We start from the raw sequence: 13,517 nt of genomic DNA, 5'->3' as shown, positions 1-13,517 counted from the left end.
GAGGTGATGAGTCGTTCTATCCTCCCACTCCTCTGGGTTTCAGCGGGTGGTGTGGCGAGGGCGTTTCCCCTGGGACCCTGCACAGGTCTGGGCTTTGCCCTCCATTCCGAAGGAAGAGCTCAATAATCTTTAAACCAAATCATATTTTTCATTCTCATTTATGTTTAGAGATCATCCAATCTTGAAATAAGTGATCTCAAATCATCTCACACACACATTCAAATCACTATCATCCAAATCCCCTCAAAGCTCCAGTCCACCACAAAAAGTGTCCCATTTCTGAGAACCCCTCACAGGCTGGTCAGACTATTGCAAACACAACTGAAACACAGGACACAATAGCTCTTTGGCATTTGTATTGACAGGGTCTGGAATCTCTTGTGTGTTCACGTTTGGCAGTTTCGGCCTGAGCACACGAGAGTGTGCTTGACTCCCACGGCACACAGACACAGCATAAAGGTGCGCCGAGAGATCAGATGATGGATGAACTTGACGTGTACCTCTATGCATCTGGGAGCTCTGCATTCCTGCTCGGCTGCAGACCCGATTAGCTGGTTCTGCAGACTCGTAGGACAGATAGTGAATCCCGCCGGGGAGTTTCTCTTCTGTTTCCATTATGACTCCTCTGCTGTTCTGCTGCATCAGTATTTGTCCCTGAGGACAGGTTGAGAACCTCCATGAGAACCTCCCTTGGGTGAGGCAGAACCCTTCCAAGTCCTAGTCTACATTTAAAGTTCTTTATTTCCATATTGATGTAGCATAGGCTTTCATCCAAAGTACAAGAAGTGTGCACGTGCCATCAGTGCACGTGCACGTGAACATCTGTTGAGCCGTGTACATCTGAGACGGAGTGCCGTCGCTACGGTTGAGTATGTTCTCTGACTGCCATACCAACGAGCCTGGCTCACTATAGTTGAGTGTGTTCTCTGACTGCCATACCAACGAGCCTGGCTCACTACGGTTGAGTGTGCTCTCTGACTGCCATACCAACGAGCCTGGCTCTTTGGCACTGCAGTCGGGGTGCAGGTTTGGTACCCTGTAGACCTGGATTCGATGCCTGGTGGGATGACTGCTCTTTCCCCACGCTACAACATCCAAAAGTACCCTCAGTAGGGTTCAGGTGCAGGTCACAAAATCAGTTTTAAGACTTCAAGAGCAGAAAGGAATGACAATGATTTTAATGCGCCCAAAGAAAGTTCAACATTTAGAGTATATTGTCTTCGCCAGACAATCCAAAACCTTCGTTGGGTGGATTCAAATCTGTGTACAGACATTCCTTCTCCATCTGTGTATGGGATAGAGGGAATCAAATCCATAACCTTGGAGTTCATAGTCTCTCTCTCTCTCTCTCTACCTGTTGGGTTAAAGGAAGGCTGTAGGTTATGTAATAGAAGTATAAATCTATTATTATAAAACGATTCTAGATGCATTGCGAAGCATTTTGTTCTTCTGAGTTATGCAAGCACTCAGTTTTGAATTCTATTTTCCCCTTTTAAACTTTTTATTAAACAGCTGTTTACATACAGTAATTATTCATATTTAAATAAAAATAAAAATTACCCAGTAGTAGGAGTATTTCAAAATACAAAATATATTGCAGCCTATACCTTTTAGGTTATTAGTGCACAAACTCCTTATGGCTGCTTTTAAGCATCAAAGGTTTCTGTGTACATGCACCGATCATTTTATTTCTTTATTGAATTTGTATTATTAACATAACTAAAAAACAGGCAAAGTTTTAGAAACCGTGTCATTTTTATTGAAGACTTCCACCTACAGTGCAATGCACAGAACGCAAATATGGTTTCCAGTATGGAAATGGGAAATTTGTAATGAGGGAAGCGGAACAGATGACAAAAACATCAAAAGCACTCCTGAGACGACACATTGTGCCTGATTCAATCAGATAAATCATACCTCTCTGTCTTTTGGTTTCTGATATGGAGTCACCTGCACCAACATTATAGGTTAACTACAGAAATAACGCTTGTTACATTTCTCTAAAGGATATGAATATTTAAACTCCACCCACTGCATAACATTGGAAAATCAGGTGGGGTGTGTGTGTGTGTGTGTGTGTGTGTGCAAACGCCTGTGAATGTGTCGCATTCGGGATCGGGACTCATCATTCACAGGCGTTTGCACACACACAAGGCAGGGGCTGGGGATGTGGGCTGCCCATTTCATGACGTAAGATCCAACCGGTTGACTGTGCGGCAGGATGATTTGAAACAGTACATGGCATGTTGAGCCATTTTCAAACCATAAAATGCTGATTTTATATACAAATGCAAATGTTGTCAATATTAACACCAGTATTGATGTGTTTCATCACAGTACAGCCATATCATTTAGTTTACAATTCAAAAAACACATTGCAGGTACACTCAAAAAAGGCCATTCTAGCTCTCCTACCCATGGGGTTAAATAATAACTGAATTAAAAAACAATTCTTGCCCTACAAAAGTTCTCTCCAGTCTGTTTAAAATTAGATTCATTAGGAGCAAGTGAGCATCAATATAATTCCTGGGCCACAACAAGTCTCCTGAAGGCCTGTAAGATGTTTACTTCACTGAATCTGAATGCTCTGAGCCATGGGTGCCAACTGGTTTCGTGTGGCATTCTTGCGGGTGACTGTGGTGCACCGCTTCAGGATGTCCTGGGCTTGGGGCCTGGGGGGCACTTTGGGAGTGTTAGGGCCCTTCGCAAGGTTTGGGTTGGACCGGCTGTGCGTCAGACGCCCCCCCATGCCCAGGCCGCTGTCTGGGCTGAGCAGGTCCCTGGTCGGGGCTGGAGGGGGAGGCGTGCGGCTGCGGCGGAGCTCCTCGTCCATGCTGCTGCGGCTCAGGTTCAGCGAGTCGCTGCCAGAGGTGCTGGCCTCGTCGCTGAAGCTAAACTCGCTGTCCTCGCTGCTGGCCGCATTTCCCCCGCTGTCCACCGTCAGGCTCCGGCTGCGACCCCCTGGACCCGCGTCCACCTGAATGCTGGGGGCTCCGAGGGAGGCTCTGGGCACCTGGTAGATGGTTGACTCGGACTCCAGGAGGTTCAGGGAGCGGGACTTGTACCTGTCCTGCGGGCTTAGGCCTTGGGCCGGAGGCTGGGAACCTGAGCCTGGGAGCTGAAGCAGGTTGCCCTGGGACCGGCTGAGCAGCTGGGTGGACGGCGCCTGCAGAGAACCAGCGCCGGGGATCTGCAGCTGGGCCAGGTTCACAGTTGAACCACGGAGCTGTTTCTGAGTGGTCAGCAGTTGAACACGGGGGTTGTTGTATGTCGAGAGGTACATGGAGGGGATGTAACCCGTCTTCTGGCCGTGTCTGATTGACAGAAAGGTGAAGTAAATGACATGTGAACAGTCAGGCGGAGGCAAATATGCATTGCGTTTCCTGGACAAAAATATAGCCAGTTTTAAAAATATATGATCATTGGCCTTGGAACACAGTACTGGAGTAGCAGGCCATAGGTTGAGTATGAAGTATGAGCGGTATGACTTCTCTCAATGGTTTCTGGCTAATTTGACCATGAGGAACCAAACTAGGGTGCTGTCATTTACTGTAAACCAAACGAACATCGAGATTTTGCCACGCCCTTTCAGCGCGCATCCAGCACATCTGTATCTCAGCTTCTGAAGGCCGTAGACACTTGAATTTGATCTCAAAGTCATGCCGCTCATACTTCATACTCAACCTATGGCCTGCTACTGGAGTACAGGTATGTGTCCAAGCATGCCTGTGTTTTTGTTGAAGGGGTTTCTTTTCTTTCTGTCAGGACATACCTGATAAGCCACCATCCGTTGTCTGACTTCTGGAGCACCTCTACCACAGTGCCCATGTCAACAGACAGTTCATCTGCAGACTTGGCTCTGTAAGTCCTAGAGCAACAGTACAGTACTCCTGCACACATAAAAAAAAAAAAACAGGTGGTTATGAAATATATATATATAGGCAAAGGTCAACTCTTAATTCTACATAAATAATTTACAAAATAATTCATCCTAAAAGACACATGGTTTATATTGTTTAGACTTTGAGAAGGCCGTTTTAGTCATTTCCGATATATTTCCCGTAGTTTTATATCTGTGGCAGCTTGCAGCTCGTTTTCACAGACAAATTACCTCCATCATTATTGTCAAGTTCATCCAACACATCTGCATCCACTTTCTCCAAGTATGGGGCAGGAAACCACGCCATGGATTTCGCTTCATTTTCCACCATCCACCAACCTGTGCATACCCACACGGTTATGTACAAAACAATAACTCTGCCTTTAGAAATGTGAAATATATATTTGAATACATTTCCTAGGGAAGATTATGAATTAGTTGTCTAACCAGCTTTGTCTTTTATTAAAACGTCCACCGTTTCATCCACAGCCACCTTAAATGGCCTGTTTTTGGTATCCTTAGTCTCGTAAGGGGCCACGCATCGATACGTTTCAGTGACGAATGGCTGTGTTACGTTGCCACCGCCGCCACCACTACCACCACCACCACCGCTGTCTTCTGATGGCATAATGACAATGCTGAGGAGAGAGAGGGATATACATGTTAGTCTGATTACGCCAGTAATAGAAACAAATAAGAAAAGTTAGTATTTTAAAAACAATATAAATATAATATAAAATGATGACACGAAAAGTCTAAATTCTAAGCTTTAGTTGCAGGGGAAGGTAATATGTATAGGCCCTCTTTAGGCCCATTCTAATTGTCCTACCTGTTCTGAATGAATTCTGGTGCAAGGTCCTGGTCTTTGGGAAGTAAGAACTGTCGAAATTCCGAACTCTGAGCAACACGTTGGTCACAGCTCATCAAATCATTGCAGTAACGCTCCAGGGACTTCATCTTCAGCACCGATTTGCTTGGACTCTTTTTGCGAACGTTTCTCTTGACTTTTTTCACTGTAACAAATGTTTCAATAGTTTATCAGATTACACCTGTGGCACTGGTTTTAAAGTAGCCTATTAAAAGGTAGTGTGTTGTTTGTTCCTAACGTAGGTTTGCTATTAGTTTACTTGGTCTTTGTCTGTGGATAATCCAATTACCTTTAAATTTCGGAACAACTCTGGCAGATTTCTTAAGTGGGTTTGCTGGAGGAAATCTTTTCTTCAGTTTCTTCTGCAAGAACAGGACAGGCATGAGTACAAAATCCTCCATACGTAACACTTACACAAGCAATACAATTGCATCTCATACCATCTTATTTTATGGCAGACTTACATGTAGGTCTTTGAAGTCTTGAAGGGACCGATAAACAACTATTTCGTTCTGGTCCGACCAAAGCACCGATGTCATGTACAACTGGAAAGTAAAAAAATAAATATATATAAACTCAACGATATATTTTGTGCATCAAATATCTGCTGGAGTGGCTTCTTATAACTGTAGACAGCCGCATTTACTGTCTACTCCAAACAAATAGATTTATATATGCTCACCTTCACCGACTCTTTGTGCATCATTCCAATAAGCTTAATGCTCACGGGGTATTTCTGATCGTCCATCGTATATAATTTTTTACAATACTTTAAGAAAGAATCACTGTAGTATTTGCGTGTTCGCCGACAATTGTAGCTTCAGTAAGAGTACGAGTCTCTATATTGCACGTCTGGCGAAGGCGTGGTCGGAAAGTGACGTACTGTTAAGTGATGCTCTCACCTGTGTTTTCCCAAAAAGGCAGATGGAAAAGTTGAGAGATTATTGCCAATATGCTGTTTAAGTAACCAGATGTTCTGTAATGTTATCCATAAAACAACAATATATTCCAAAGAATGCAAATCACAGAGTGAAATGAATGAAGTTAGGGAAATTACTTTAGGTGATGGCACACGGCTGTAAGAGTGGAAGCAGCTCCTTGCCAAATCCTCGGACACATCGGCATACTTTTTTAATTCACTGCATATGGTAGAGCACCTTGTAGGCTAAACACTGTATTTATAAATGTATTCCAGATTACATCACAGCACCATGTGTAGGTGGTAGGCTAGCCCACAATAACCAATTAGAATGTTCTTTTGTATTCTGTGCCAACACCACAATCTCCTACACTGTAAACCCGAATAAGTTACCAGAACTCAAAAAATTTGACGTAATAAATTGCCTCAATTTTTTTAAGTTGATTAACTTAAAAGTCAAAATTTTCCAGAACTTAAAAGGTTGGATGACTTGCTACTTGTACCTTTTGATAACAGTTAAATTAAAGTGCTCATTTAGCTCAACTCAAATATTTGCAGTCAATATGACTTACAGTTTTCTGTTAAGGCAACTCAATTATTTTCAGTTATTAAGACTTAAAATTTCCAGTTTTGAAACCACTGGAATAAGTTCACAGAACTTAAAAGAATAAGTACACAACCACACCATTTTATGTTAACACAACTCAAAGTTTATTAGTTTGTGTTGTCATTGTTTTAAGTACACAGTAGTCAAATATGTTGAAATTGTTTACTTAAAAAGATGTGACTCGAAACTTAACATTTTTGAGGCAATTGATTACCTCAATTACATTGAGTTTAACTTACTCAAAATATCAAAAAGTCATGAACATCTAATATTGAACAGCATTGTCTTGCCCGCTCCCTTTTAGCACACTGCAATATTAAAATTAAATAGAAAAATAAATAATAAACATCTATAAATCAAAATAAATCAAAGCCTCCCTCTCTCCTCCTATGCCATCAGTCACCTCCCTCTCCACCTCCTCCATCAGTCACCTCCCTCTCCACCTCCTCCATCAGTCACCTCCCTCTCCTCCTCCATCAGTCACCTCCCTCTCTCCTCCTCCATCAGTCACCTCCGCCATCAGTCACCTCCCTCTCCACCTCCTCCATCAGTCACCTCCCTCTCCACCTCCTCCATCAGTCACCTCCCTCTCTCCTCCTCCATCAGTCACCTCCGCCATCAGTCACCTCCCTCTCCACCTCCTCCATCAGTCACCTCCCTCTCCTCCTCCAGTCACCTCCCTCTCCACCTCCGCCATCAGTCACCTCCCTCTCCACCTCCGCCATCAGTCACCTCCCTCACCTCCTCCATCAGTCACCTCCCTCTCCACCTCCTCCATCAGTCACCTCCCTCTTCTCCTCCCTCTCCACCTCCTCCATCAGTCACCTCCATCTCCACCTCCTCCATCAGTCACCTCCATCTCCACCTCCTCCATCAGTCACCTCCCTCTCCACCTCCTCCATCAGTCACCTCCCTCTTATCCTCCCTCTCCACCTCCTCCATCAGTCACCTCCCTCTTATCCTCCCTCTCCACCTCCGCCATCAGTCACCTCCTTCTCCACCTCCTCCATCAGTCACCTCCATCTCCACCTCCTCCATCAGTCACCTCCCTCTTATCCTCCCTCTCCACCTCCTCCATCAGTCACCTCCCTCTCCACCTCCTCCATCAGTCACCTCCCTCTTATCCTCCCTCTCCACCTCCTCCATCAGTCACCTCCCTCTCCTCCTCCATCAGTCACCTCCCTCTTATCCTCCCTCTCCACCTCCTCCATCAGTCACCTCCCTCTCCTCCTCCCTCTCCACCTCCTCCATCAGTCACCTCCCTCTTATCCTCCCTCTCCACCTCCCTCTCCACCTCCCTCTCCTCCTCCCTCTCCACCTCCTCCATCAGTCACCTCCCTCTCCTCCTCCATCAGTCACCTCCCTCTCCACCTCCTCCATCAGTCACTTACATCAACAAGTCATTCTTGAGGGTCTGCAACCTGGGTGACAGTTTACCACTTTCTAGACCAAGTAAAATCTTTTCAGTGAATTCAAAAGTGTTGGTCAGTGCTTTGGGGTAGCTGAGGTGTAGTGCATATATCAGTCCAAAGATTACCAGGAAGGCATCGCTAAGTCTGGGGAGGCTGACCACGGCATCACTTTCAATGATTACAGAGATTCTCACAGGGTGGTGGTGAACTGGACGTGTGTCATTGTCACTGATGACCGTAAGGAGGGCCACTGCAACGCCATCAAGCTCCAGCTCATCAGACTCGTCCTGAATGATTGAAAAAGAGATGCTAATCACAAACTAACACAAAACTAAACTAAACCAATACCAACACAATGAGACCCAAGGGAGACTTGGGTCTCATTGTAAGAGGTGAAAAACATAAGATTCATGTTCTGCACACACGAATCAGCCAAATTACCAGAGAACCTAAGTGGTGTGAGAGAGACTGAAACCAAGCTAAAGGACATTTACAGGAAAATGTTTTACTTAACATCTTATCACTTGCCAATACATGGAAACTGTATGGGTAGACTAAACAAAGGTAAGTCCTAAAAGATATTAGTATTTTGATGGACAGTTTACATTATACACAGTAGAATCCGTTAGTGACTTAAGGAGACTCACTGTGCAGGTTCTGAAAAATCCAGAAACGTCCTCGTGCAGATACACTGGAAGGGCGTGGAGAACAGTAATGCGCTTGGTGTGGATGTCATGGATTTCCTATTAAGATAAAAACAGAATTGTACATACTGAAGAGTTTACTGAACAAAGCTGATTTTTAAACAGTCCAATTAGAACATATGTTCACAAATAACCTGTTCACATCTTTAATGTAATCAGACAAATGGCAAACACAAAGTGGACTAATTGCAAAATTCACAAAGCTCATTTGAGTCATTGAACATGTTCAAAGTTCCACCGGTTCAACCTATGAAGTGTGTAATAATCTATTTACCAGTTCATCGTGGATTTTTAAAATTTCAGCCAGAGCATCTGCTGTCTTTCCAGTTTTTGATGCCTTCTGTCTGAATAAGGTCATCAGTCGAGGAAGATGGCGGTCAAGCTCAGCATAGAATGTGTTGGGCAGGTTCTGATTCGTAATCCGCTGGAACTCTGCATACAACTACATTAAAATGTAGCAGGAGAATACAGCAACAACACTTTAAAAAAACAGTTCAATTTGAAGAATCTAGCACACCTTTATAAAGCAGAAAATAGCAGCCAAATAAGTAAGAATCACAATTATTTTCTCAAAAGAGAGCGCTGATCCATATTACCTCAGACTCTATTTTGAGAGCAGGCCAGAGGTCCATGAGCTCGTTCACTGGTGGGCAGGACATCACTATGGTCTGTCGGCGTAGGGGAAATGTGGTCTCCATCATCTTTCTAATGAGGGGCAGGTTCTTCTCAGTCTTCTTGACTTCTTCAACAATTGTCTGCCTCAACTGCTCAAGGCTTGAAGGATCCTTTCCTTGGGGAAAGTTTGGTAGGAAGTTGACTTCTGCTCGCTTGGGTCTTTTAATGTTGGAATGTGAAGATTCATTTTCAGGATAACTTCTACTTCTTTTTCCAGCATTAACAGTGACCTCCTGACATCCAGCCCGTCTCATCTTGTTCCTGAAATTGCCCATCTTAAACTTGATGGAGTTTTTCCATCCATTCCAGCCAGTCTCAGATCCTGCTTCCTTCAAGCAGGGATGTTTGGCTACAAGAGCCTCAGCAGCCTTTGCAATCTCTTTATCACTTGGGTAAGCCTTAAAACCATATATAGTAGATGCAAGCTTTTCTAAAATGTCGTGCTTTAGGTCTCTTGTCAACTTAAGGTGCGTGTTGTTCTTCTTATATTCCGCATTTCCATCTCTAAGTTTTAGTTCAACATCAAATGCAAATGTGGGAACAGGGAAAGGACCTGGAGGCCACCTGCTGAGACGCTCTGGAGATGACACATCTGAAAGTAGAACAGTAGATGCAATAGAGCTGGAGTCTTGTGAAAGTGAGATGTGCACAACAGCTTTTTGTGGCAATTCCTCAATGTCTGTAAGGGAAGTAAGTTTCCCTTCAAAGTCTGGATCTTCGTAAAGCAAATCGAAGTCAAGGTTGATTTCCAGCTGTTCTTTTATAATGTTGATCAGTGCATCAACAGAGGTTGGTCGTGAGCTGAGTTTTAATTTTCTAGCCTGGTCTGGCTCAACAACACGAAGAATCATTGGTTGTGGGGATGCAGCTGCCATTGTGCTAATGAAAAGACAAAATCAGATTGTTAAAGAGTACCGCTTATAGTATATACAGCTTATAAATTGCTTAATTCCACTGAGAGTGAATAAAGACACAATAACTGATAAATAAAAGAACCATTCATTATTACCTGAACTCAGTTCTGTCTCACTTGAATGAACCGCTTGGGGGTCAGCAGCAGCGAGCCGTCTATCTTGTATGCAGAGAGGGACTGTATCATTCAGACCAGACTGCAGGTGGATCGACAGGCTTATGTCTGCAGTTGACAGCTCATAGGACCGTAGATGTTCTACATACCAGGAGTCATAATCACAACACAGAAAAGATACGTTGTGATTCACAAGAAAGATCTCTTCTATTTTGCCAAATGTCGACAGTCCACCACTGACTCCTACAGACAGAAACATTCCACAGACATAGTCTGTGCCATCAATGGTCACATTTGTTGTCTTGTAGATTGTGTCACTAGTTGTTTGTTCTCTAATGTGTACTTGAGCAACCTCTGGTAGAGCTGAAACCAGAACAGAGTTTTTAACATTTTTTTAAGACAAATCTTGAATGAAATGTCTTAAATGAAAGAGGGGTGGTTGATAGAGGAATTCACATTCATTGGATTACCTGGTATCTTTATCACATCTCCAGTTGTCTTCCTTAACTGTCTTAACTTCATGAAACTGGAACAGGGAGATGAAAGGGCATAAACTGATCTGAAACTGAACAATTAGAAGCATTCAAAGAGTGTCAAATTATAAATACTTCCATTCATAAATTCCCCTGTTAATGATCTTTTCATTTGATCCCCAGTGTCAAGCTACTAAAGCCATCAAGCAAAATTAACCTTAGCCTACTGTAACGAAAAGCAGCAGCACTTGCACTTATCTGCATGGTTAATCAACAATAATGGCATTTATTTTATTTTAAAAACGACGCAGCACAAGTGGGCGGGCAGTTGAACGTGAACTCTTAGTGTAGGAACTCAGTTTGAGCTAAGAGGCCCTATTATGCTCGTTCATGCTCTTTTAATAACCTTTAAAAAGGCTACGGTGGACGTAAATGGCCCATGCGTTCGACTTTACGCACTACTAAAAAATAAGCGGTTGCACCAAGCAGAGTTTCAACGTAACACTTAGTTATAACTTAACATTTACACGTCCTCACTATTAGGTGCAAGTTCCATTTAGTACGTTAAAATACGTTACCCAATACAAAATACATCTATCAATAGTAAACTGAGACTATGGCAAATACAATTTAGTCTGTATCATGAAGGGAAAGTCCCCCAAAACACGCTGTGCTGCTAGCGGAATGAGGGGTGGGGGGTAGCACTAGCAACACATTCTTTGAATGTTTTAAACACCAATTCTTAAACATATATAATCATTGCTTTGCTTGTAAGCTTAGGTCGCCAGGATTCATTCAAGACCACTCACGAAGAATATGGTTGCTCGCAGCCGTAATAGTCTAGTGACTGGAGTGTGTAACATTAGTGGTCCGCTAAGTGGCTAGCCCTTTAGCAGCTAACCTATATCTGACTTAACGTCACCAAGTTGGCAATGCCCTACAAGACTCCCGTGATAAGCCAGTGAAGGGCGGGGGCTTAGAGAAGGTCTACGCTCTTTGAGACAAACACACCAACAAATGTATGAAAGAAGTAAAAGTGAATAAATATTAACATTCAAAACTTACAGTAAGTCGAGTAATGCTGAATGCTGCCGTGTAGGTAGTAACTTTCTGCAGGCCTTCTGTTGCTTCCCGCCAAACTCTCAACCGTTTAAACTTTTCAGTTTTTTTTCCAGAGCTAAGGAATCAGTGTAGTATGCGCATTAGCACCGCCTTCTGCTTCGGAAGGCGAATCAGAGATTAACTGTACGTGTCCACGGCACAAATTACATGCGTTAAATCGCATGCGTAAAGTCGGATGGGGGGCGTGGTCAGGAAAATCACTTTTGTTCGGTTGCAGTGCTGCGCTAATGTTGCACATTAGCAAAGTTGAGCTTTGCTAGGGACAGCCAGGTGGGCTTTGCTTTTTAGCGCTCGCGGTTATGTTGGAAGCACCCACAGTTTTGTGTTGTCAATAAAGTCATCATTAAATACATGATTAGATACTCAAACTCCGCGTAGTGACTGAGATCGCTAATATTGGATTGGGTCATTCGTCCCAAAATGTGCTCATGTGCAAAGTAAACAACAATCAATTAAGCGTTATAGGTAACTTATTAGCAGCTAGCTAGCTAGCCACTATGTGTTCCAATGGGTTTTCGCTTAAAGGGTTAGCGGCAAGCTAACAGTAATAGTCCAGAGCTTGAGTTCAAGACCTACACAATTCTGTTTGACCTCACAGCATTCGTGTAGCATATAAACAACAAACCGAGTCGATTAGACATATAAAAAGTCCTGTAAAAGAGGACGTGTCCGGGTAAAAGAGGACGTCTGGTCACCCTAGTTATAGGTAACTTATTAGCAGCAAGCTAGCCACTATGTTTTCCAATGGGTTTTTGGTTAAAGTGTTAGCGGCAAGCTAACAGTAATAGTCGAGAGCTTGAGTTCAATACCTACAATATTCTGTTTGACCTCACAGCATTCGTGTAGCATATAAACAACAAACCGAGTCGATTAGACATATAAAAAGTCCTGTAGCTAACCTTTATTCACATAAAATATTTCCCAGTAACAGAGTCCCGAGACGCCGCCATCTTGTTTCGATATTTTTGATTACTCCCGCCCCTATGAACTACGTTGGCTTCCAAATAACACACACGCCGAACTGATTGGCTCTCAGCATGCAGCAAATCGCACTCATTTGCATAAAGTTAAAGCAAGCCCAACTTTTTGCAGGCAGCAGACACGATTTTTTCCTCAGTATGCAGCAAATCGCATCCATTCTATCCCAATGAGAGCAGCACGATATCGCATGCCGTGGACACGTACCGTCACTTGGAATAAATAATGATCCCTGCAGCTACTTAACACTTAAGTAAAAATTATGAGAATAAAAATTAAAAAAATGACGAATTGATGAAGCACTTTGAGATTTTATTGTATTTTAGCATGTGCTATATAAATTAGGTTTATTTTTAAATCATCCCTTTTTGAAACAATAGAAATAACAGGACTTTATCATTATTAGCATGCAATTACTTAACTCTATTAATTTTTACTTAAGTTATGTTTTTAAGTAATGCTTACTTATACACAAAATAGTTCCATTTAATCAAAAATGATTAGTTGAAATTACTCAAAAAGGAAGAACATGTTACACCAACTTGACATAATTAAGTTAGTAGAACTTTTTCTAAAACTTTGAGTATACACTACTTAATCTATTTAATTACTTTGGACGTTCGGGTTTACAGTGTACGGAAAAGGGACATAGCAGCATATACACTTTGTATTATATGTAATACATGTAATCAACTGGAATTATGAGGAATATGAAGAGTGAATTGAGCTACTGAAAGAATCTAATCTCTTAATCTAACACCCAGGCGGAGACATTGTCCTGTCATTGCCTTGTCTTTGGGAACTTTAGTAAATTGAGAGATCCAAGTAGTTTGCCTCGGAGTGTTTCCACCT

General features: G+C 42.8%; 2 protein-coding genes across 5 annotated transcripts; both read right to left on the bottom strand.

Moving 5' to 3' along the window:
* Positions 1 to 999: 999 nt before the first annotated feature.
* noxo1a (NADPH oxidase organizer 1a) lies at positions 1,000 to 5,804 on the bottom strand. Its single transcript, XM_031570441.2, has 8 exons — positions 5,431 to 5,804; positions 5,213 to 5,293; positions 5,038 to 5,110; positions 4,710 to 4,893; positions 4,328 to 4,518; positions 4,112 to 4,219; positions 3,773 to 3,890; positions 1,000 to 3,314 (listed from the first exon to the last, which is right to left on the bottom strand). Exons 1-8 carry the CDS (start codon positions 5,494 to 5,496, stop codon positions 2,570 to 2,572), a joined length of 1,566 nt encoding a protein of 521 aa, XP_031426301.1. The 5' UTR covers positions 5,497 to 5,804; the 3' UTR covers positions 1,000 to 2,569.
* Positions 5,805 to 7,622: 1,818 nt separating this feature from the next.
* LOC122132937 (sterile alpha motif domain-containing protein 3-like) lies at positions 7,623 to 12,511 on the bottom strand. Of its 4 annotated transcripts, none has more exons than XM_042707922.1 (6): positions 10,563 to 12,511; positions 10,075 to 10,455; positions 8,987 to 9,944; positions 8,665 to 8,832; positions 8,334 to 8,429; positions 7,623 to 7,973 (listed from the first exon to the last, which is right to left on the bottom strand). In XM_042707922.1, the coding sequence occupies exons 3-6, from the start codon at positions 9,938 to 9,940 to the stop codon at positions 7,662 to 7,664; spliced, it is 1,530 nt and encodes a 509-aa protein (XP_042563856.1). In that variant the 5' UTR covers positions 9,941 to 9,944; positions 10,075 to 10,455; positions 10,563 to 12,511; the 3' UTR covers positions 7,623 to 7,661. The 4 variants fall into 4 exon arrangements, with proteins under 4 accessions (XP_042563856.1, XP_042563857.1, XP_042563858.1 ...); XM_042707923.1 differs by having other exon boundaries at positions 10,075 to 10,233; XM_042707924.1 differs by having other exon boundaries at positions 10,075 to 10,657; positions 11,631 to 12,511.
* Between the last annotated feature and the right edge of the window lie 1,006 nt (positions 12,512 to 13,517).

Source organism: Clupea harengus, chromosome 1, assembly GCF_900700415.2.
Source record: "Clupea harengus chromosome 1, Ch_v2.0.2, whole genome shotgun sequence".
Taxonomy (NCBI): Eukaryota; Metazoa; Chordata; class Actinopteri; order Clupeiformes; family Clupeidae; genus Clupea; species Clupea harengus.
The sequence above is the reverse complement of the archived record's forward strand: the minus strand, read 5'-3'. Positions and strand labels throughout refer to the sequence as shown.